The sequence below is a fragment of the Anthonomus grandis genome, chromosome 1 (assembly GCF_022605725.1).
Source record: "Anthonomus grandis grandis chromosome 1, icAntGran1.3, whole genome shotgun sequence".
In the NCBI taxonomy this organism is placed as follows: Eukaryota; Metazoa; Arthropoda; class Insecta; order Coleoptera; family Curculionidae; genus Anthonomus; species Anthonomus grandis.
In genome coordinates, this window is record NC_065546.1 from 20,634,872 (window position 1) to 20,657,362 (window position 22,491).

At 32.8% G+C, this 22,491-nt stretch overlaps 1 protein-coding gene across 1 annotated transcript; it reads left to right on the forward strand.

Annotated features, from left to right (window-relative positions):
* The first annotated feature begins 6,150 nt into the window (after positions 1-6,150).
* LOC126738162 (uncharacterized Golgi apparatus membrane protein-like protein CG5021) lies at positions 6,151-22,207 on the forward strand. The gene is made up of 4 exons (XM_050443358.1): positions 6,151-6,370; positions 21,150-21,384; positions 21,437-21,553; positions 21,607-22,207. The coding sequence occupies exons 1-4, from the start codon at positions 6,297-6,299 to the stop codon at positions 21,814-21,816; spliced, it is 636 nt and encodes a 211-aa protein (XP_050299315.1). The 5' UTR covers positions 6,151-6,296; the 3' UTR covers positions 21,817-22,207.
* Positions 22,208-22,491: the final 284 nt, after the last annotated feature.

The following is a 22,491-nucleotide window of genomic DNA, read 5'->3' on the forward strand; positions in this document are numbered from 1 at the left end:
CCAACTGAGAGTTTCTACGAAGTCTCCACTCCATATCAAGTTTTTGAAGTTCCGAATTTGAAATTAAATTCGGAAAATATTGAGCTAAGGGAACAACTGACTCTTTTTCAGCCTTAGATATTATTTTTGGATTTATAAGATCCATAGCTTTTAATATATCATTACCAAAGTCATGCCTTTTTAAAATCTGCTGGGCTGCTTCTATATAAAAATCTAAACATTGGGTTTGCAATATATGTTTTTGCTCTACAGATAATTTGTTTGACAAGAGATATTGTATAAGTTTAGCCCCTAAATATATGTTTTCTAAAGGTTTGAAATTGTTTGGATTTTTAACATTAATTTTTTTCAATAGAATATAGATTTAAAACTTCCTTTTTAATAAAAAAATCTAAAAGGGTTCTATAAATATCACACATACGTGTGTGCAAATTGTATAATTTAGGCTCAGCAGACTGCATTTCCTTATTAAGGCTATTAAATAATGGCAAAAACATGTTCCAAAAACAACAGAAATGCTAATAATAAGGGATCTTCTAATTTGTGATAAATATTTTCGGCCTCTTGAAGTTTATCACTTGCAATGGCATCGACAAAATATAATTTCAAAGCATTATATTGCTCAATTATAATCTACACACTACAGATTCTAAGGACAACCAGCGCGTTTGGGACGGATGTAAAATCTTGTGAATTTTAGTATGAGTGAACTTCTGAAATTCTTTAAGAGTTTCAACTCGTTTAGGACTATTACATACATAATTGTAAATATCACGTACACAATCCTCCGTAGCTCTTGGTTTTTTAGACTAAGTTTTTTAGACTAAGTTTTAGACAGGCATAGGAGGAACACAAATTAAAGCTGTGACATATACATTTCATTAAAAAAATGTTGGGAATATCATTCTTTAGTCTTGTTACAACCGAATTTTGTTGGCCTACCATAACACTTGCACCGTCCGAAGTAAATCCTATGAGATTTTCTAAATAGGGAATATTATTCTTTTTAAAGAAATTCACAATTTCTCCATATATATCCGAAGCTGCTGCATTTTTCATTGGAACAAGTGTTAGAAATCTATCCTGAACCCTAAAAAATATATTATTGTTATACATGTAAGAAATCTCTAATATTTCCTAAAAAAACTCACCTATTTTCATAAAAATATCTACCAACCATTGCCAAATGTTTGGTGGTGCTTAAGTCAGTCGATTCGTCAATAATCAGCGAAAACTTTACAGTTCATAAAATCCTGCATGTTTCTTCAAAACTGGATACGCCTATGACATTTTTTATCAAAGCTGTTGTCTTAGTTCGGCTGCATTTTATATTTTTTGCTATTTCCGAGTCTGTGCAAATGTTTTTTAAAAGAGAAGGAATATATTCGGCCAGCTTAAACGGTTATGCTCAGATATAAATGCCGAAATATATAAATCTGCTTTCTTGGTTGTCGTGTCCATTGTGGTTTTATTTTTGCCTTGAGCAATAAATGATGTTAATGTTGCCTGACTAGTAGAATCAACCGCCCTACACTTTTTTCTATGCGCCTCACTATCTTGGTGTCTTACTAACTGTAATTTTCCTGAACTTACATTAATACTTTTATTACATATTGTATAATACCCCTCATTTTTATTTGCACTAGGTACTAACCAGTTTTTAAACTCAATTTGCCATTCCTTCTTATACTGCTGGTTATATTTTAGCTTTTTAATATTTTTTGATGAGGTGCCTTTATTTTCTTCATCCGAACTACAACTAATTATTCAAGAATACATTGAAAATTCCTTATAATAAATTTACAAATAATCGCTTACCTCATTATTCTAAAAGTTAAGTTTTTTGTAATGCTTATTAATAGATATATTATATTAAAGAAGGTCACTAATAACTTTGCACTAATCTCTGTTAACACATCGAATATCTCTAATTAAAATACAGTAAGTAAATAAACGGCATAAATCTAACTTAATTCGACAATATTAACAAGTGTCGACAAACACAGCAAACTAATGCTCTTGTGAATCCCCGCTACAGTCACGGCCGACCAATCAGGCAGAGCGATCAGTATTGACACCTATTGCATTTTCGGCTTGTTACACGGGTTGTTAAAAATAAAGTTTGAATTTACATTCTTCGTTTTTCTATTAAAAAATTAAGAGTATACTTTTATAATTTTGTATAGTTACTCATTTTTTAGAGACCGTACAAAAAACGGTAAATATTTTATGTTTTGCGGTAGAGCGGTAGACAAAACGCTAAAACGGTAGATCTACCGCAAAAACGGTAGCTCTGGCACCACTGGCTGGCATTTCAATGCCACAGCCGACTTTACACAGGCCGGATTCGGATCCGTTTTGGTGGATCCGTTTACGCTTTGAAAGCGCCGCTCTGCCGAGATGGACGTTCAATTTTGATTTTGCTTTATTTACAAATGAGAATATTTTATTTATGTGATTGACTTATTGTTTCAAATATGTATAGGCGCCGTTAATAAATACATAAATGCATTATTAGACTTTTTCCCCTATAATCTAGTCTTTAGGTTATATAAATTTCATCAATTAATAAATTGACAACTTTCTCAGTCGGTGCTAAAGAAGTGGATACAATGTTTAAATAATTAGTGGTGTCGTTAGTTTTATTTAAGTCAGAATTTGATGACACACAAAGTTAGAAGAAACATACTGTAGGTACCTCTTAGTGAGTAGATTAAAATAATCTCTAAGCAATTCTTATGCGCAAGGAGATATAATATACCGGGTGGTGCGTCGCCGAGCCCATGTAAATTTTAAGGGGGTCAATTATTGGCTTCCCTGTGCATTTTACAGAAAAAATGTAAAAACCCTCGTGCAAAGTTTCTGTAAAATTTTAATAAGCCAATCTTGAATTATTCAATTAAATGTAATTGCAAAATTACTAAATTTTCGGTTCAGGTAAAACCAGACACCAGCCACCAGCAAACAATTTGTTATAAGGCTTTGTCAAATCTGACCTACAGCCGAATACAAGAATTTTTTTTTTCGTTTTATCAATCTCACAACCATACATTCAAAGTAAGACACGTTAACATTACTTTTTTATCTAAACTTTGATTTAATATAACGATGAAGTTAAACCAATAACAACTATTAGTATCGATTATTAAAAAAATTATTTTATCATACTTAGAATATAATTAAATAAATAGCAGTATCTAAAATATTTTCAATTTATTTTCCCATCAAGCCTATCTGGTCCATTTCAACCATTAAACCTATTGTTAGTAAATTCGAGTCCAAAGACATTGCAATACATAATTGTAAATGTTTAACTCAGAAGATCGAACATAGATCCGAAAAAAGGGAGAACAGAACCCTTAATATTTTACTAAGTGTGGAAAAATAAAATAAAATACAATAACTTTTTTAAAAATAATAGAGAATTACATAAAAACATCAATTAATCAAATATTCAAACAACCCCCATTAACAGCTAAACAATATCCTAACCGATCATAAAATTCATTTTTAACGTTACTAAGTTGATATTGGGAAATTTTATTACATTCTAACGAAATAGCGTTTTGTAACTGGTTTAGATTCTCAAATTTTACACTTTTATAAATGACACTTTTTAAATGACCCCACAAAAAGAAATCATTCGGTGAAAGATCAGGTGACCTGGCTGGCCAAAGTATCCGGTACCGTGGACCAATTATATTGCCGTTAAAAGCATTTTCCAAGCACTCTCTAACCATACGGGCGTTATGGGCCGGGCAACCATTCATTTGGTACCAGATCATTTGATGATTGATTGATTGATTTTCCTGAACAACTTCTTCCAAGGCGGGTCCAATTTGATTTTGAAATAAGTCCAAATAGGTTTCAGCTGTTAGGTTATAGTCCACAAAAAAGGGTCAAATGATATAGTGTCCGATAATTCCCATGAATACATTTGTTTTTTGGGGATATTGTGTCCGAGTATGAACAAAGCGATGTTCATTTTCTTGGCTTCAATCGGCAATTTTGAACATTTGGTTCATTGTTAAGGGTAAATGTACATTCATCGGTAAATCAAATATTTCTTAAAAAATTCCTATCATTATTGGCTCTTTCCATCATTTCAAAACAAAATGCCATTTTTCGCTCTTCATCTCCTTCCTGCAGCTCTTAATGTTTTTTGAATTTATACGAATAATATTTGTGCTTTTTTAAAGTGCGCAATACCGTTGTATGATGTTTATTTACCTCTTGCCCAAGAACCCTCGTACTAACCATCTTGTTTTCCTCCACACTCAGTAGAATATTAAGATCTCTGTTCTCTCTTTCTTCGGCTCTATTTTCGATATCCTGAGTTGAACATTTACAATTATTTATTACGGTACCTTTGGACTCAAACTTATTGACAATACGTTTAATAGTTAAAATGGACGGAATGGGCTTGGTGGGGAAATAAACTGAAAACATTTCAGAAACATTTCGTTTCCCGCATAATACCACTTAATTATGGCTATTTTTTCGTCGATTGAATAATTCATACTTGTTTTCAAATATCGACTGTCAGTATCGACTATTCATTGACACTTTTCCTCACGTCAGTCACAATATTCATTTTACTGGTGCCCGTTTGGTTTTACCTGAACCGAAAATTTGCTAATTTTGCAGTCGCATTTAATTGATTAATTCAATATTCGCTTATTAAAATTTTTTTAAAATTTTGCACAAGGGTTTGCCAGATTGGTCTCTTCAAAAAGTTTTATGGTCTATTAAAAGTATTACTCGATTAAAAATGTCACTATCTTTTTTATTCTTTAAGTTGTGTGAATCAGAACTTTCCAATAAATTTAACGCCTATTTTAAGAAATCTAAACTTTGGATGAGAGGTATGGTTTATTAAGCTCACAATATTCCGAAGACTTATACCTAGTTAATAGATTTTCGAGTTGAGACCACCTACTTAATTTCAATTCGAAAGGTAAAATCCATTTTAGGTCATTTTGGGACTCATTGTTTTTTAAAAACACTTTAACGACCTACATCGCTATCTATTGATATGTGATAAAAATAGTTATATAAGCATGATTTAAGTTTAAAGTATAGAAATATAGTTTTATATCTCTCCAACAATTTTTACATTCCACAGGTCCGATATTTTTTGGGAATAATTACTATAATAAATATCTTGAAAATTTGTTATGAAATCAAGTTGCTCAAAGGCTTTATTGGCAAGTTCATTACATTTTTGTTGTTCACTATTTCTTTTGTCTGGCTTTTCTAGGAAGAGGCACTGTTTTTGTTAAATATGGCGGTAAATTTGGAAAAATTTGAGGCACTGCTGAGTAAACTAATCTTGCGTTAACTCTAATCTTAGTGATTGTGCCATCAGGTAAAAGCTAATTATTTTTACATATAATATAATTCAGGTCAAACCACACAATATTAAGTAGGAGCCCAATTATCTCTAGGTATGGCTGTTAGCCATTTAATTTTAAGTTCTTTATCTTTGGGGAAGCCAAAAACAAAAATACTTGCCTCCCCTACTCTTAAACTACTTTTGTAATTAGATTTACATACGGGAACACAGCAGGGACTTGGCATGTTTCAAAAGGCAAAAAAATTCTTCAATTAATTCCTATATATAAATAAAACTAATAGATTTACCTATACTTACTAATACTATGGGTATTCCTTACCAGATTTCCTCCAAATATATTTATAAATAAAATAAAACCTAAATTTTTTCATGTGAATAAAGCATTAACCTCGGATCTTAGGCATTAGTTTCTAGTTTTAGTGGAACACAAGATATTCACAACAAATCCCAAATCACACAGATAAAAGCACAACACAAAAATCTTAAAAGTGATATGTAAAATAAACTTGAAAATACATAACACACCGACACTGGCTGGGAGATGTTACTCAGATTTAGTAAGTTCTTAATAATAACTAGATTCACTTTCCTTTCCGAAATTTTACTTAAAAACCCAAATTTACAAGAGGAATTCAAACGATCCCCATTGAGTCCCATGAGAACTGAAACGAAAACGGATCTGTAAGCCATGTTGCCGATGTTATCATTTCGCGGCTGGACTAAAATCGGCTATGTCAATGCCATGACATTACTCTTGCCACTAACTTCATTCTATTTATTTTGATGACGTACGACGTCATACATCACAGCCAAATGTCAACAAATATGTTGGTCTGTGATTTTTTCAGTAAAAGTGTTCTTTGCTGAAAAGATAGATTTCATTTAAAGGGTAGAGATAATAGATTCATACCTATTTCTGGATAAACAAAGCTTGAATGGCATGGCTCTGGTAGCTGATGATACTCTTGCATTCGGTGAGGAAGACTCCCAGATTGGTCAAAATGGTATATTAACGTGAGTATCTTGCCTTTATTTTCAATGTTTTCTTTATTATAAACTCTATTCTAATTTCCAAGTAAAATTTGACAATAAAATATCGGGTATTAGTAGTAGCAGTAATAGTGAGGGGACAGTGTCCAGCAAAAAGGCCTAATAGTTGCTTTCTGCCAGCCCCTGAAACTCTCCCATTACTGATGGTCACTCTCCCTAGTCTCCCTTAACAGATGACTCATCTAAATGTTAGCAAGTAGGCCTTCCAAGTTAAGGTCCTTTAGCTTTTCTTGTGGCTGGGCACTGTGCTTAAGAATAGTAGGTGTCAGTGGAGGCTTTACTGACCTACTAGGACTCCTGTCAGGTCTACTATAATCGCTTTGTGCTGGGACTCCAGCCATGCGATCTTAATTTTAGTTGATTTTTTTGTTGGCTTGTATTCACAGGTATGCCAGCCAAAATTTTGACTTGTTCATCATCAAATAATTTCTTATAAGTTCACTGCATTAAAATTCTACATTAAAAAAATTCAGCAATGAGTTGTGAAGAAAAAGTACTAATGGTTAAATGGCAAACATGGATAGGGATTTTGTAAGATATATTTGCTTCAGAGATGAATGAATGAATGAATGAATGAATATATTACTGACATAATTTACAATATGTTACATAGGTAATTCTAGAATTAATTACATTTGTCTTAATATCTACACTAGGTACACCTAGATATAAAAATCTGTATGTGTAGTTATAATCACTACATAGATTTAAACATTCTAAAATTAGTAAATATTTGAATGAGAAGAAAAAACTAGTTTAATGCACTTTTACTTTAAACAATGAACATTCAAAATTATCAGTATTGGGATAAAGAAAATCAGCATAGATATGTAACAACAGGAGCTCAGGATCCATAGAAAGTTAATGTTTGAAATCGAAATTTAAATACAAATTATTACTTAGAACTACATAAGGAAGAAATTTTGCCGAGTTTAAATGAGCTTGCTGGGGAAAATCAAGAGGTTTCATATTAAATGGATGGTTGCATGGAGTACAATGCTTGCTGTTGGGGAATGTTATTGGCCTGCCGCATGTAATAAATTGGTCATTAAGGTCTTTGATCTCTTCCCAAATGATTTTTTTCTGTGGGGCGATTTAAAATTTACAAGGATAAGAATTATTCAAATCTGAAGATTACTTTTTCTAGTCACATAAACCAAATTACTTTAAAGGCAATGTGGGTATTAGGATTTATCCAAAGATCTTCAACCAATTTTTCAATATTTACATTTAAAAGGTTATAATCTTGACAGTGATGCTATCTATAAGTTCCTTTTTGATCTGTATAGCCAAATCAACAGTGGTGGAGTTTCCACAGCATATCATAGTGGCAAAAGCAAGTCAAAAATGGCATTAGCAAGTGTTTATTGGCTCTGTTTGTTTGGGTTATGACTCAGTAAATTGGGTAAGAGTGCCACAGGGCTCTGTCTTAGTCCAGCGCTTTTTCTTCTGTATGTTAATGATTTAGGCAAACCTTTACATCCAGGGGAAATTTACTGTATTTGTTGATGACACCACGATTTTATGGCACATCTTAGACAGCCAGTCTCTACACTCTTTTCTGCAGATTTACAGCAATTAAAGATCTGGTTTGATTCAAATTTCTTGTCATTAAATGCAGACAAAATTAAGGTTATGAGCTTTAAAGGCTCCCTGGAGGAGATAGTATCTCTTGGGGGCATTTCCATCAAGCAATACAGCACCAGCCGGCTCCTTGGATTGACCATAGATAAAAATCTTGCTTTTGGAGAGCATATTGTTGGTCTTGCTAAGGCAATATCTTTAGGCTGTTTTGCAGTACAGTAGACAATTAAGGAACTTCGAACATTGGTTGATAGATCTGTTTATTTTGCTTTTATTGGGTCGCATATTAGGTATGGTATTTGTTTCCGAGGAAATGCTAGCCATTATCTCAAAACAGGCTCTCTGGTACATTTCCAGGATAAAACCCAGAGAGCCTTGTAGACCTCTGTTCATCAAAGAGAGTGTTTTTATGGTCATAAGTATCTATATTCTGGAAGTGGCTAGCATCTCATACAAAATTGTCATAAATTCATGGCAGAAAATCCCAGGTATGTTACATGTCAAGTAAACAACTTGCATCTACCTATCCTACATCTACTTTCACGCAGAAATCTATCAGCTATGAGGGCATAAAGGTATTTAATCACCTACCATGTAACATTAAAGAGGCAACATCAATTAATATATTTAGACAGCGACTATGTACACTCTTAGTGGGGAAGGCATATTATTCTTTATTGGAATTTTATAAACACTCATTTCCATTTTCCAGGCGAGGTTCACACTATCTATACCGACTTTTCGAAGGCGTTCGACAGGGTCAATCATGAGATACTTTTGAGTAAGCTTGGAGCCGTGGGTGTAGGGGGAAATTTCTTGAGATGGTTTCGCAGCTACCTATCAGATAGGTCCCAAATTGTAAGGGTCAATGGCTTCATGTCCTATGAGCTAAGTGTTCCCTCAGGTGTTCCTCAAGGATCACATTTGGGGCCGCTTCTTTTTAATGTTTTTATGAACGACATCCACTCATGTTTTAAATATTCCAGATTCTTATGTTTTGCAGATGACCTGAAATGTTTTCTAGCTATCTCCTCTCTTAATGACTGTGTCAATCTACAGTCAGATCTTTCCAGACTGGAAGAGTGGTGTGTTCAGAACTGCATGGATTTGAATCCAGCCAAGTGCTATAGTATTTGCTTCTCCAAGCGTAGAAATACCACAACATTCACATATTCCTTGTGCAATAGACCCTTGTCGAATGTGACAACAATTAGGGACCTTGGAGTCATATTCGACTCATCTCTTACATTTAGCTTTCATATATCTGAGATAGTAACAAAAGCCCTTAAAATAATAGGTTTTGTCAAGAGATGCACAAGAGATTTTACAAATACCCCTGCTATCCGCATGCTCTACTGTACATTGATCAGACCTTTGTTGGAGTATGCCTCCTCAGTCTGGAGTCCTCATTATGCCTGCTATATTCACAGGTTGGAACAGGTGCAACGGAGAATGCTGAAATACCTGGCATTTAAATCCAAAATTGATCCTGTTGACAACTACCATTATGATTACAGGGTTCTGTATGAGCTGTTTTGTCTTCCTCCTCTTGTTGTTCGTCGGGAACAACGGGATTTAAAAAATTTGTATAACCTTCTGACTGCTTCTGTAGATTCACCAGACCTGCTATATTCAATAGGTCTAGCAATACCTACGAGAAATACAAGGTCAAACAGCCTTTTCTACCAACCTTTCTGTAGAACAAACATCAAGTACAATAGCTTTATTGCTAGATCAGCCAGGCTTGCAAATAATAGTACATCTCTGAACATAGATTTCAATATAAGTCCAAGGCGCTTTGCTAAGTTTGTTGAGGATTTTCATGTGTGACTTTGTATATTGTTGTGGGGTTTTTGCTATTCTGTTTAATTGTGTGTACATACTATTCATACTTCATACTATTGTGTGCTGGTTTAAACCAATTTTGGAGGTGATAATTGGGTTCAAGGGAGTGAAAACTGAATTTAATTAATTTTATTGTGTTCTTTTGTTGTATATTTTTTAAGTTCTCCTGTTGCCATTATTTATTAATCCTGTTTTATTCTATGACTGTGATAGTGATGGGTTGTGAATATCAAATGATAATTATATAAAATAATACTAAGTATAAATTGTTTGAGGTTATAAATTATTGTTATTGTAAATTATGCTATTTCTGTAAAAATGGGTAATGCCCGTAAATAAATAAATAAATAAATAAATAAATTTTAATTATACCGGGTGGTGTGTCGCCAAGCAGAACATAGGAAAACCCATGTAAATTTTAAAGAGGTCAATTATTGGCTTCCCTGTACATTTTATAGAAAAAATGTAAGATAACTTTTTGAAGAGACCAATCTGGCAAACCCTTCTGCAAAATTTCAAAAAATTTTAATAAGCGAATCTTGAATTATTCAATTAAATTTTCGGTTCAGGTAAAACCAAACGGGCACCAGTAAAATGAATATTGTCACTGACGTAAGGAAAAGTGTCAATAAATCAGAGACAGTCGATATTTGAAAACAAGTATGAATTATTCAATCGACGAAAAAATAGCCATAATTAAGTGGCATTATGCGGGAAACAGTTTTAGAGCAGTAACTGAAATGTTTTCAGTTTATTTCCCCACCAAGCCCATTCCTTCCATTTCAACTAGAAAGAAAGAAAGAAAGAAAGAAAATGTGCTATATTACGTAAGACAAAACAAAATCTTGTGTACAAGCATCCTAAAAACTAAAAAATTCTAAATTCACTTTAAATTTCAAATTTCAAACAAACATAACATCTAAAATATTTTAGCATAAAATTTTACTATTAAACGTATTGTCAATAAGTTCGAGTCGAAAGGTACCGTAATAAATAATTGTAAATGTTCAACTCAGGATATGGAAAATAGAGCCGAAGAAAGAGAGAACAGAGATCTTAATATTCTACTGAGTGTGGAGGAAAACAAGATGGTTAGTACGAGGGTTCTTGGGCAAGAGGTAAATGAACATCATACAATGGTATTGCGCACTTTATAAAAACACAAATATAATTCGTATAAATTCGAAAAACATCAAGAGCTGCAGGAAGGAGATGAAGAGCGAAGAATTGCATTTTGTTTTGAAATGATCGAAAGAGCAAATAATGATAGGAATTTTTTAAGAAATATTTGTTTTACCGATGAATGTACATTTATCCTCAACAATGAACCAAATGTTCCGAATTGCCGGTATTGGAGCCAAGAAAATGAACATCGCTTTGTTCATACTCGGACACAATATCCCCAAAAAACAAATGTATTCGTGGGAATTATCGGACACCATATCATTGGACCCTTTTTATGGACTATAACCTAATAGCTGAAACCTATTTGGATTTATTTCAAAATGAAATTGAACCCGCCTTGGAAGAAGTTGTTCAGGATATTTATATATATCGTATATTTATTATAATGCCCGTATGGTTAAAGAGTGCTTGGAAAATGTTTTTAACGGCAATATTATTGGTCCACGATACCGGATAATTTGGCCAGCTAGGTCACCTGATCTTTCACCGAATAACTTCTTTTTGTTGGGTCATTTAAAAAGTGTTATTTATAAAAGTGTAAAATTTGAGAATCTAAACCAGTTACAAAACGCTATTTCGTTAGAACGTAATAAAATTTCCCAATATCAACTTAGTAACGTTAGAAATGAATTTTATGATCGGTTAGGATATTGTTTAGCTGTTAATGGGGGGTTGTTTGAACATTTGATTAATTGATGTTTTTATGTAATTCTCTATTATTTTTAAAAAAGTTATTGTATTTTTCCACACTTAGTAAAATATTAAGAGTTCTGTTCTCTCTTTTTTCGGATCTATTTTTGATCTTCTGAGTTAAACACTTACGATTATTTATTGCAATGTCTTTGGACTCTAATTTACTAACAATAGGTTTAATGGTTGAAATTGACCAGATAGGCTTGATGGGAAAATAAATTGAAAATATTTCAGATACTGCTATTGATTTAATTAAATTCTAAGTATGATAAAATTATTTTTTTAATAATCGATAATAATAATTGTTATTGGTTTAACTTCATCGTTATCTTAAATAAAAGTTTAGATAAAAAAGTAATGGTAACATGTCTTACTTTGAATATATGGTTGTGAGATTGATAAAACGAAAAAAAAAACATTTCTTGTATTCGGTTGTACGTCAGATTCGACAAAGCCTTATAACAAATTGTTTGCTGGTGGCTGGTGTCTGGTTTTACCTGAACCGAAAATTTGGTAATTTTGCAATTACATTTAATTGAATAATTCAAGATTCGCTTATTAAAATTTTTTGAAACTTTGCACGAGGGTTTGCCAGATTGGTCTCTTCAAAAGTTATCTTACATTTTTTCTGTAAAATGTACAGGGAAGCCAATAATTGACCCCCTTAAAATTTACATGGGATTTCCTATGTTCCGCTCGGCGACTCACCACCCGGTATATTATGTGGATGTATTTATTTATTGTATTTATTCATTTTTAATCTTTTTTGCATTTTAATGTGTAATGTTGAGTTTGCTGACAAAAATTTTATTAATAATGTTTTCATAATTTGTACATTTATTTGTAGAGTGCTGTCTCTTTTATTATTTATAGGTAAAGTAGGTATTTTTAATGGCTTTGTCAACAACAATTTATTGTTTTAAGAACAATAAATTGTTGTTGATTAATAACAAATAAAGCACATTTTGACTTTGACTATACTGTTCTTGTGTACATCCCATTTTAGAATACTGTTAAGTCCATAAAATAAAAAGAGTGTATAATACATTTTTAAGAGTTGTGGCTTACAGATCTGGTTATCAGAGAGAGGAATATGAATATGAGTGGGTTAGATTAAGTCTGAATTTACATTCTTCAGAAGCAAGGAGAATCCTGATTGATATGGGTTTCATGCATCAGGTAGCATTGATACTACCATTGACTGCCCCCAATTGTTGAACTTAATTAACTTTTAATTAATACATTCTGGAAATAGGAGCAGAGAAAGTTTATTTGTTCCATTCCATTTGACTAGCTATGACATCAATGACCCTATTTCATGTTTGGTTTTTAAGGCTGATAGTTTGGCTGACCAGATAAATTTTTTGACTCCAGTCTTACAAGCTTTAGTAGAGATTTAAAGAAAATTTTGTGATACCCACCTACTTACAACTAGTGTTTAAATGATTTGTACTGTTGCAACTTTTATGGTTTATGTAATATTAAATTTGTATTAATTTTAAAGAGTTTGGGTACTTGTTTTAAGTTTTGGATTGTTATTAGCTGCTTAGGCAAGTTTTACTAATATGTAGACTTGTTGTGTAATGACATGTTTTATCTGGTGTTGATTTTGATTTATAATATTGATTCTAAATGGATAATTAAATAACACTGCATTATAAAAGTGGTTGTTTAAAATAGTGTGCTTTATAAAGATAAAGTAAATATCAAAAATACTGGTTTGAAAATTTTAAATAGGCATGTAAGTAAAAGATTTAGGTAATAAAACACAATGAATATTATTTTTCCGTGATTACTTGATTAAAAATTAAAACTTTCAGTGCATTCATTGTCGATTATAACAATTAAAAAATTAATTTTTTTCTATGAAAACTAAAAAAGTTTCAGAGAAGTAGGATCATTTTAAGAATAAATTTAGGTCTAGCCTATTGATAGATATGCAAGTTACAAAATATCCAAAAAGGCTGTTATTATTAAAAAAATATGTATGTACACAATAAATTAAATTTTTTCCTATTTCTGATTTCTAAGCATTAATCTTCACTATACTGGCAATCATAAATTGTTGGTTAATATTTCTATTTGACAGATATTTTAAGCACTTGATCAATTAACATTCTAGTCTGGTGCCTATGCTTCACCTTTTCTTAAATATCTCTATATGAATGTATGAATTTGCATGTTTTCTAGTACATACCAAGATTAAATATGAAAACTCATTGGTGAGTGAAGAAAAAAAGTATAATACTACCCAGGCTTGTATAAAATATTTTTAACTGTATAATTTTGGCTGGTCATTGTGGCACATGTTATTACACTCTGATTTGTTTTATTTTTTGAAAATGTTGACCTTTATTCAAGATTTAATAATTAAAATAAGTTATTAATATACAGGGTGCCTCCGATTAAGTCGGCACTATTGGTATCTTTGTTAATATTTAAGATACAGGGTCGGTTAAATTAGCAAACTAGTAGGATTTTTTCTGTTGATTAAAATGGTGAAAACAGAAAAAAAATTGAACATCGCGTTTTCGAGAAAATGTGAAAAATGTACTTTTGTTAAATGGAATCCCCTGTATATTTTTACATAAATCAAAAGATAATAATTTTCTTAATAAAAAAGTTTATTTACACTAATAGCCTAAACCTAAAAATAACAAAGTTATAGCGACATTAATAATTTTGTCAAATTTAGGCAAGTTGGCTTTGAAATAAATAACATCAAGTAAAACTACTAATTTACAATAAATGAGCAAAAACATCGCCATCTTGTTCAATACATTTCTGAGCACACTTAAGCATACGTCTTGTAGCTTTTAAGATTGATCTTCTATCTATTGATCCAATTATTTGCCTAATATGTGTTTGAAGTTCATCAACGGTTTCTGTATTTTTTTTATACATTTTTTATGTAACCCCAAAAATAAAAATCTAGAGGGGTTAGGTCTGGTGACCTAGGTGGCCAACGAATCGGGCCACGTGTCGCAATCCATTTATCGTCAAACAGTCTATTAAGTAATATTCTTACATCATTTAGTTGATGGGGAGGTGCTCCATCCAGTTCAAAATAGATTTGTTGCCGTCCCTCCAAGTTAACATTATCCAAATAATCTTCCAGCGCTCCAGATAATATGAGTTGAACATATCTCCTTCCAGTCAAAGTGCCATCATAAAACACAGGTCCTATTACTTGGCTTCCTATTAAGCCGCACCAAACGTTTATACTAAATTGATTTTGAGGATTTCTGGGATCAGTAAGGAAAAGATTTTCTTGGGACCAATAGTGTACATTTTTACGGTTAAACATACCTTTGTTTGAAAAATTAGCTTCGTCGCACCAAATTATACGTTTTAAAATATTATCATTAGCTTCATATGCATTCCGTAACCAGTTGCAAAAAGCAAGTCTTCTTTCGTTATCGCCAGGCAACAATGTTTGTACTGGTCGATACTTATATGGCACAAATTTGTGTTTCTTTAAGACCCGCCAAATTGTTACTAAGCTCACACCGTAAGCTCTTGCTAAATTTCTAGTTGAGTTTTCCATATGAGCTTGAAAATATGCCATAATAGAAATTTCAACATCCTCGCTTACTATAAATTGGTTCCTTCTTCTAGTTCTTTTAACGTGTTTTCGTTACTTCTAAATTTTCTGTAGAGAATTAAAAAGTATCTACGGTTTGTCAAGTTACGAGTCTGGAATCTTTGGCGGTACTCTTCTAGCGCTCTGTCACTATTTTTTCGACATACAAGGTAACATTCTAACATATCACAATATGCGTAAAAGGCATTTTACTAATTTACATTTTACAAAAATCACAAACTTTGCTAACATGTAACTGTCAGTATTTCTTTATTTAATAAAATCTTTACGGCTACTGTCATTTTATTATTCAGAAAATGATTTATTTGTTTTGCTCTCAAAAAGTTCAAGGCCAACTTGCCTAAATTTGACAAAATTATTAATATCGCTATAACTTTGTTATTTTTAGGTTTAGGCTATTAGTGTAAATAAGATTTTTTATTAAGAAACTTATTATCTTTTGATTTATGTAAAAACATACAGGGGATTCCATTTAACAAAAGTACATTTTTCACATTTTCTCGAAAACGCGATGTTCAATTTTTTTTCTGTTTTCACCATTTTAATCAACAGAAAAAATCCTACTAGTTTGCTAATTTAACCGACCCTGTATCTTAAACATTAACAAAGATACCAATAGTGCCGACTTAATCGGAGGCAATCTGTATATTAATCCATCACCAAGGTGTTTTCCGGAAAAACTACTTTCGCTTTTTTAATTAATTTTTTTTTTTAAATATTTTAACATTCATTTATAAAACTTCTTTAAGTTTCTGGTAAAAACGTTTTGTGTTTTTTTTATTAATTAAAGAGTAGGGAGGTTGTAGTTAGTGTTGAAAGTCTCTGATGCCTCACTTATAGGATTATGCTGCACAATATTAGTTCTAACATTACCTAACTGAATGTCACTGCATTTTTCTAAAATTATAAGAATGACCTTGATTAGAATGTATTATATTGCACTTTTTTGCAGTGGTTTTATAAATCTTTTAGGTTTTAGCATACAAACAAATTGACAGAATCCAAAAAGAGTATCCTGACATTACAATTTTAACCTAATATATAATCTAATTTAAATATTAATGACAAATGTAATTCCTACTTGTGCATAAGTAACTTAACAAAATATCAAAATTATAAAGCAACACACAACCTCAAACCAGTCCCAGGAACTTACATTTATTGCAAACTCTTTGCAAATATTGGCAGTTTTAATTATTCTTCCCTAAAAGAGCATTCTGATCATAATTCGTTTTGCAATAAAGAATATAGAACAACTCATGGTTTCTAAGTTGCTGAACAGGAATAAATCTTACTAAGTAGGCATGGAGAGATTATTTACATTATTGTACAAAGTCAACAATATTGTAAAAAAAATAGTACATCTCTTTTCCAGTTCAATGATTTTCAAATTTGAATGAAGCATCAGAGTAATGATGATTCTCAATGAAAAAGTTAGGCCTGTAACAAATAAATTGTTAAAACTAGCTCTGTGTCTTTTTAAGTTGGCCAATTAAGGAGTCAACATTTGCTTGAAGAATCTTACAATTAAGCACAGAGCCGATTTAGAGAAATATATTTAGGTCATCAGCACAGCAAAGGTAGGAGCAAGAAACAAATAGGATTTTAATATAATTGATTTAACATATAAAGAGTAAAGAACCAAGATTGGTTATTTAAGGGACTCCAGAAGATGATGAAAATCTTTCCAAACAAAAGCCCAGTAGAGCAAAGATAGATCTGTTCAAGAGATCAGACTCAAACCATCTGAGAAAATCGCCACAGCTCTTCTCTGCCACCCTATCAATCATGATAGTATGAGAAATATCATTAAATGCCTTGCTAAAATCTGTGTTCTGCTAGAATTAGCCAAAGACTTATTTATATAAAATGAGAGACCATTCAATTCAATTTAGTTCTAAGTTTTTTTTTTGCAAAAAACCACACTGCCTCAGCATAATGTCAATTATCACAAAGTTCAAAATATGTGAATAGACTGGTTTTTTAAAAAGTTTGGAAACGTGTGTACGTACACAGTTTGCCAACAGATCTATAATTTTTAGCATTATTTTTCAGTCTACTTTTACATATTAAAATTATCGCAGATACTTTCCAAAAGCCTGAAAAACCTCCCAAAAGAAAGTGACTAATTACACAGGTATTAAGGATAAGAGTAGGGAAATTGCAATTTTGTGCACCCTTTTGCAAAAATACCTGGAATTTCATCTGGCCTTGCACCCTTAAAATAAATAAACCAACTTCAATGTCATCAGAGTGAAACAAAGAAAAAATAAAACATGCAGGTACATGTCAATGTTCCCTGTTTTGAAGTTTTTTTTTAAATTATGTTGACTTAACACTTACTACTACAGACTCTGTGCACTTTGATTTTCATAGGTTAAAAATGCCTGAGGAAAGAAGATGAACTGATAATTGCTACTACCGTTCTCTATAATTAACTCTACGTATGGTATGTGCAGGTAACGTTCATAATAATAACAGTTCGTAGTAACGTTCATAGTAATAGCTATTGCTATTACCAGAACGCCCGCGGCCTGCGCTCCAAGACCAATACCTGCTTTAGTGCTGCGTCTACTTCTGGCTATGATATTATTTCCATCACAGAAACTTGGCTCCAAAATGATATACTTGATGGTGAAATCCTTCCCAACTCATACGTAATGTACCGTTCTGATAGAAGAATTGACCTTGTTGCTGCTTCAAGGGGTGGTGGTGTTTTACTGGGGATTCTGAACCACCTCTCCTCGGAAGCCCTCGACCTCTCTGCGATCAGCCAAGAAATACCGGAAATCGATCTGGTAGGATGTAAAGTCAAATTTAATCATTTCATACTGTATATTTTTGTATTGTACGTTCCTCCTTCCATCGACTCCGTGCAATTAGAACGCTTTCTCGAAGCCTTTTCCATGGTTAATGCAATCTATTCTGAACATGTGATTATCCTGGGAGACTTTAATGTCCCCACTTATATTGAACACTCGGTATCTCCCAATAGTAAACGTCAACTTCTAAGTAATTTTTTTGATTTCCTAAACTATAAGCAATTCAATAACGTGGTAAATAACAATCTTCGCTGTTTGGATTTAATCTTTGCAAGCTTTAACATCTCTGTACTTAACAGCGGTGCATCTCTTGTCCCGGAGGATACCTACCATCCTTCTTTGTCATTTGAATTCCATGCAGGCCTTATCTCTCTCAATAACCTACCCCTTAATAAATCTGAAATAAAGGAATTTAATTTTAGAAAGGCTAACTTTCCGCTTTTGTATCAGCTGCTACTAGATACTGATTGGTCGCCTATCATGGTGCAGCAGGACGTCAACTCCGCATGTGATGTTTTTTATGATATACTGAACAACACTTTCGCTAGAGCGGTACCCTTCAAGGTAAAACGTAAAAGACGTTTCCCTCCCTGGTTTTCGGCTGACATAATTCGTAATATATATAAAAAGGAAAGAGCATTTCGTGATTTTAAGATTTCCAAGTCTAAACAACATCTAGAGATATTTAGATCTCTGCGCAAGACAATTAAAGCTCTAACTGCACAAGCCTACAAAATGTACATCCATAGTATTGAGAACAAAATAACCTCCGATCCGAGTGAATTTTGGTCTTTTATTCGAAGCAAACGTAATCAGTCTCAAATCCCCGGCTCAATGAAGCTTTCTAACCAATCATACAATACGCCTGACAGCATTGTGTCCGCTTTTGGAGATTATTTCAGGAGTGTATACACGAACTCACTTCCTAGCGATCATCCTGTCGTCTCTGAACCTCCCTTAACTTGCATAGACGTCGTCGCGCTCGCGGCGACCGACATTATAATGGCGAGCAAGTGTCTCAAAAGCAAAATGACCTCTGGCCCAGATCTAATTCCTAGTTTTTTAGCTAAGGACTGCTCTGTTGCACTTACAGACCCTCTGCTCCACATTTTTAATCTGATCCTTAACACAGGTATTTTTCCCAATATCTGGAAGCAAGCTAAAGTTTGCCCTATCTTTAAAAAGGGCGATGCTGGAACAATAGAGAATTACCGCCCTATATCCATTCTGTGCAATTTCTCAAAGTTATTTGAGTTGGCTCTCTATAAATTAATTTTTCCCAAGGTTAAGTCCATGCTGGCCAACGATCAACATGGCTTTGTTTCTGGCCGCTCATGTACTACAAACCTAGCATTCTTCTCTCAGTTTGTGTGCGAAGCACTTAATGATAGAAGTCAAATCGATGTTATCTACACAGACTTTCAAAAGGCTTTTGACCAGATTGACCACTTCATCCTATTAAATAAGCTTGAACGCCAGTTTGGATTCTCCGATCGCTTGATAAAGCTCCTTAACTCCTATTTAGTTGACCGCTCTCAGTTTGTAGTGGTCGAAGGCTTTAGATCTGCTTGTTTTTCACCCACCTCTGGAGTTCCTCAGGGCTCGAACTTGGGCCCCCTTCTCTTTAACGTTTTCGCTAATGACTTGATCTCCACCCTCAATTGCTCTCGGTTAGCATATGCTGATGACCTAAAGCTTTTCCATAGGATTGACTCTATAGCAGATTGTGGTCTACTGCAAGAGAACATGAATGCTGTACACCATTGGTGCACTTTGAATCGGCTTAACCTTAATGTTTCCAAGTGTAATGTGGCCAGCTACTTTCGTATCAAAAGTCCAATTACCTTTAATTACTCAGTTAATGGAGAGTCTCTGGCAAGGTCTACCTGTTTCAAGGATCTTGGAGTCACCTTTGACCAAAAATTTTCTTTTATCCCTCACATCGAAGATACTGTTTCTAGAGCTACTCGCATGCTAGGCTTTATTATTAGAAATTGCAAACTTTTTTTGAACACTGCCACTGCCAAAACGCTCTACTATGCATTTGTTAGATCCAGGCTGGACTACTGCTCCCTCGTTTGGTCTCCCATTTACAACCAGCACATTCACCTATTAGAATCAGTCCAACGGCGATTCCTTAAATGTTTGGCATTTAAGGATGATGGAGTCTATCCTCCAAGGGGTTTTGACCATAACCTGCTGCTCTCTAGATATACTGAACGGTCACTTGCGAAGAGGAGAGAAATGCATTCGGTGAAATTCTTGTTTAATTTACTTAACCATAAGATTGACTGCCCATCCCTTTTGCAAAGGATTTGCTTTCATATACCACGCCTAGGATCCAGACAGTGTCCAGCTTTTAACTTGGACACAGCCAGGTCCAACATTCTGTACCAGAGTCCTATTCACTTTATGTGTCAAAACTTTAACACTATTGCTGATTCTTGTGACATTCACCATGATGATTTGGCACTTATCTTGAATCACCTGCGTATGGTTGGTGGGGGAGGCTAGGTTATTTAGTTTTTGGTTATTTAGTTTTTAGCTTGAATACATTTATTTACTAATTTTTTTTTTTTTTGGTCTTTTGATTTAAATTAATTCTTGATTCTTATCCTAATTTAGTGTTGATTTTTTATTATTTATTTTCTCAAGTTCACTACTTTTTTTTTTTTTTTTTATTATATAGCAATTCTTTTATAGTTCTTTTATAGTTTAGTTGCATGAATCTAATACAATTCATGCATTCGTACATTTATATATTTAATTGATTTTCCTGTAACTGGGTATATGTAACCTGTTGGAAATAAAGCTTATTATTATTATTATTATTATTATTATTATTATAATATTGATTCTGTGAGGCACTACACACTATGGTCACCTTTGTAATTACATTTTTTAAATTTAAATAAATAAGCTGATAATCCTCCTGATATATTTTTTATTTTACATTATTCAGGGATGATTTTTAATTTAGTCAATAAGTGAAAAACATATTTTTTTAAAGGCACCCATATGTGACCCTTTTTCATGTGGCCTTCAAAGTTGCAGCAATAGTCTCATACATGCTCTGTGGATGGTTTAGCAACAGTTTTATCACCAGTTTTGTGGTTATTGTCATTCTCCTTTCCATGGACTTTTGGACAGTGAAAAACATCACAGGTAGACTTATGGTTGGACTCCGGTGGTGGAACTATGTAGATGATGAGGGAAAGAGCCATTGGGTATATGAGTCAAAACAGGTGTGTTTTTTTGTTTTTTGTAGTAATTATTTTACTAATTAATCTTATTTAGGGAGGTAAAATCAATGAAAGGGAGTCTAGAATATTTTGGACTGCTCTAATAATTAGCCCTTTACTGTGGAGTCTTTTCTTCCTGGTTTCCCTATTTAGTTTTAATATTAAATGGACTGTAAGTAAAACCAGAATGCTAAAATTCAATTTCAACATTTAAGTTCGTTTTAGCTATTGGTTTTGATTGCTTTGACGTTAAACGGGGCCAATTTACATGGGTATTTACGCTGTAGAATGGGAAACAATCAAGGATTTGGATCTATGACATCAGATTTTTTCAGAAAACAAGTAATGCAAAATGCTATAAATATTGTCACAAGGCAGGCAACAAGTCCTACAACGAATACAGGGAATCAGCCTAATACAACGCAGGGTGTATAATTAATATGTCCCAAACACACTTTGTCCACTAGGTAAATGATCTTTCTTCTTGTTTTTCTTTTTTTCTTTTGAGGCACTTATATTATGCTTAAGCCACAGTAGGTTAGTGGTGTGATTCAGTGAACTGTAAAATGAACATGTTTTAGTATTTACATTGAAATATGTACTTTTTATTCATAAAACTTGGAACTGAATTTTTTTATTTTACATATCTTATAATAATATTGTTATGAAACAAGACTATCTTGATTTGAACATTTACATAATTTTACACAACATTTAATTTATAATTAGTGCATAATATTGTTTTTGTTATTTGGTTTTCTTACTTTATGGGATTGTAAATATTTAATTGTGATATAATTTATTAAAGGCTGTTCCTAAAAAAATCCTTCTTTGTTTTTTTTATTAGTTCTATTAGTAACAAATTTTATTTAAATTTCAATTCAGTCAATTTGGAATGAACAATGTTTGAACGATACATATGAAAGGGTTAAAGGGCGATAGTTTGTTAGTTAATCAAAAGACTTTATTTTTACAAATTAGATTAATTGTAAGTTTCGTCTTCTTAAATAAATTTTTTGTAAAGCGGAAAGGTTCGTCGGAACCCTCGAAACCGTTAGGAGTTGGAATGGAACACATAGTCTAGTGCAACGTTTTGCGGGTTTCTTAGGA

Coding starts and splice junctions, on each gene's coding strand:
- LOC126738162 (XM_050443358.1), top strand. CDS start 6,297: ATGGCTCTGGTAGCTGATGATACTCTTGCATTCGGTGAGGAAGACTCC. Junction 6,371..21,149: donor GGTCAAAATGGTATATTAAC/GTGAGTATCTTG, acceptor ATTTTTTTAAAG/GCACCCATATGTGACCCTTT. Junction 21,385..21,436: donor GGGTATATGAGTCAAAACAG/GTGTGTTTTTTT, acceptor AATCTTATTTAG/GGAGGTAAAATCAATGAAAG.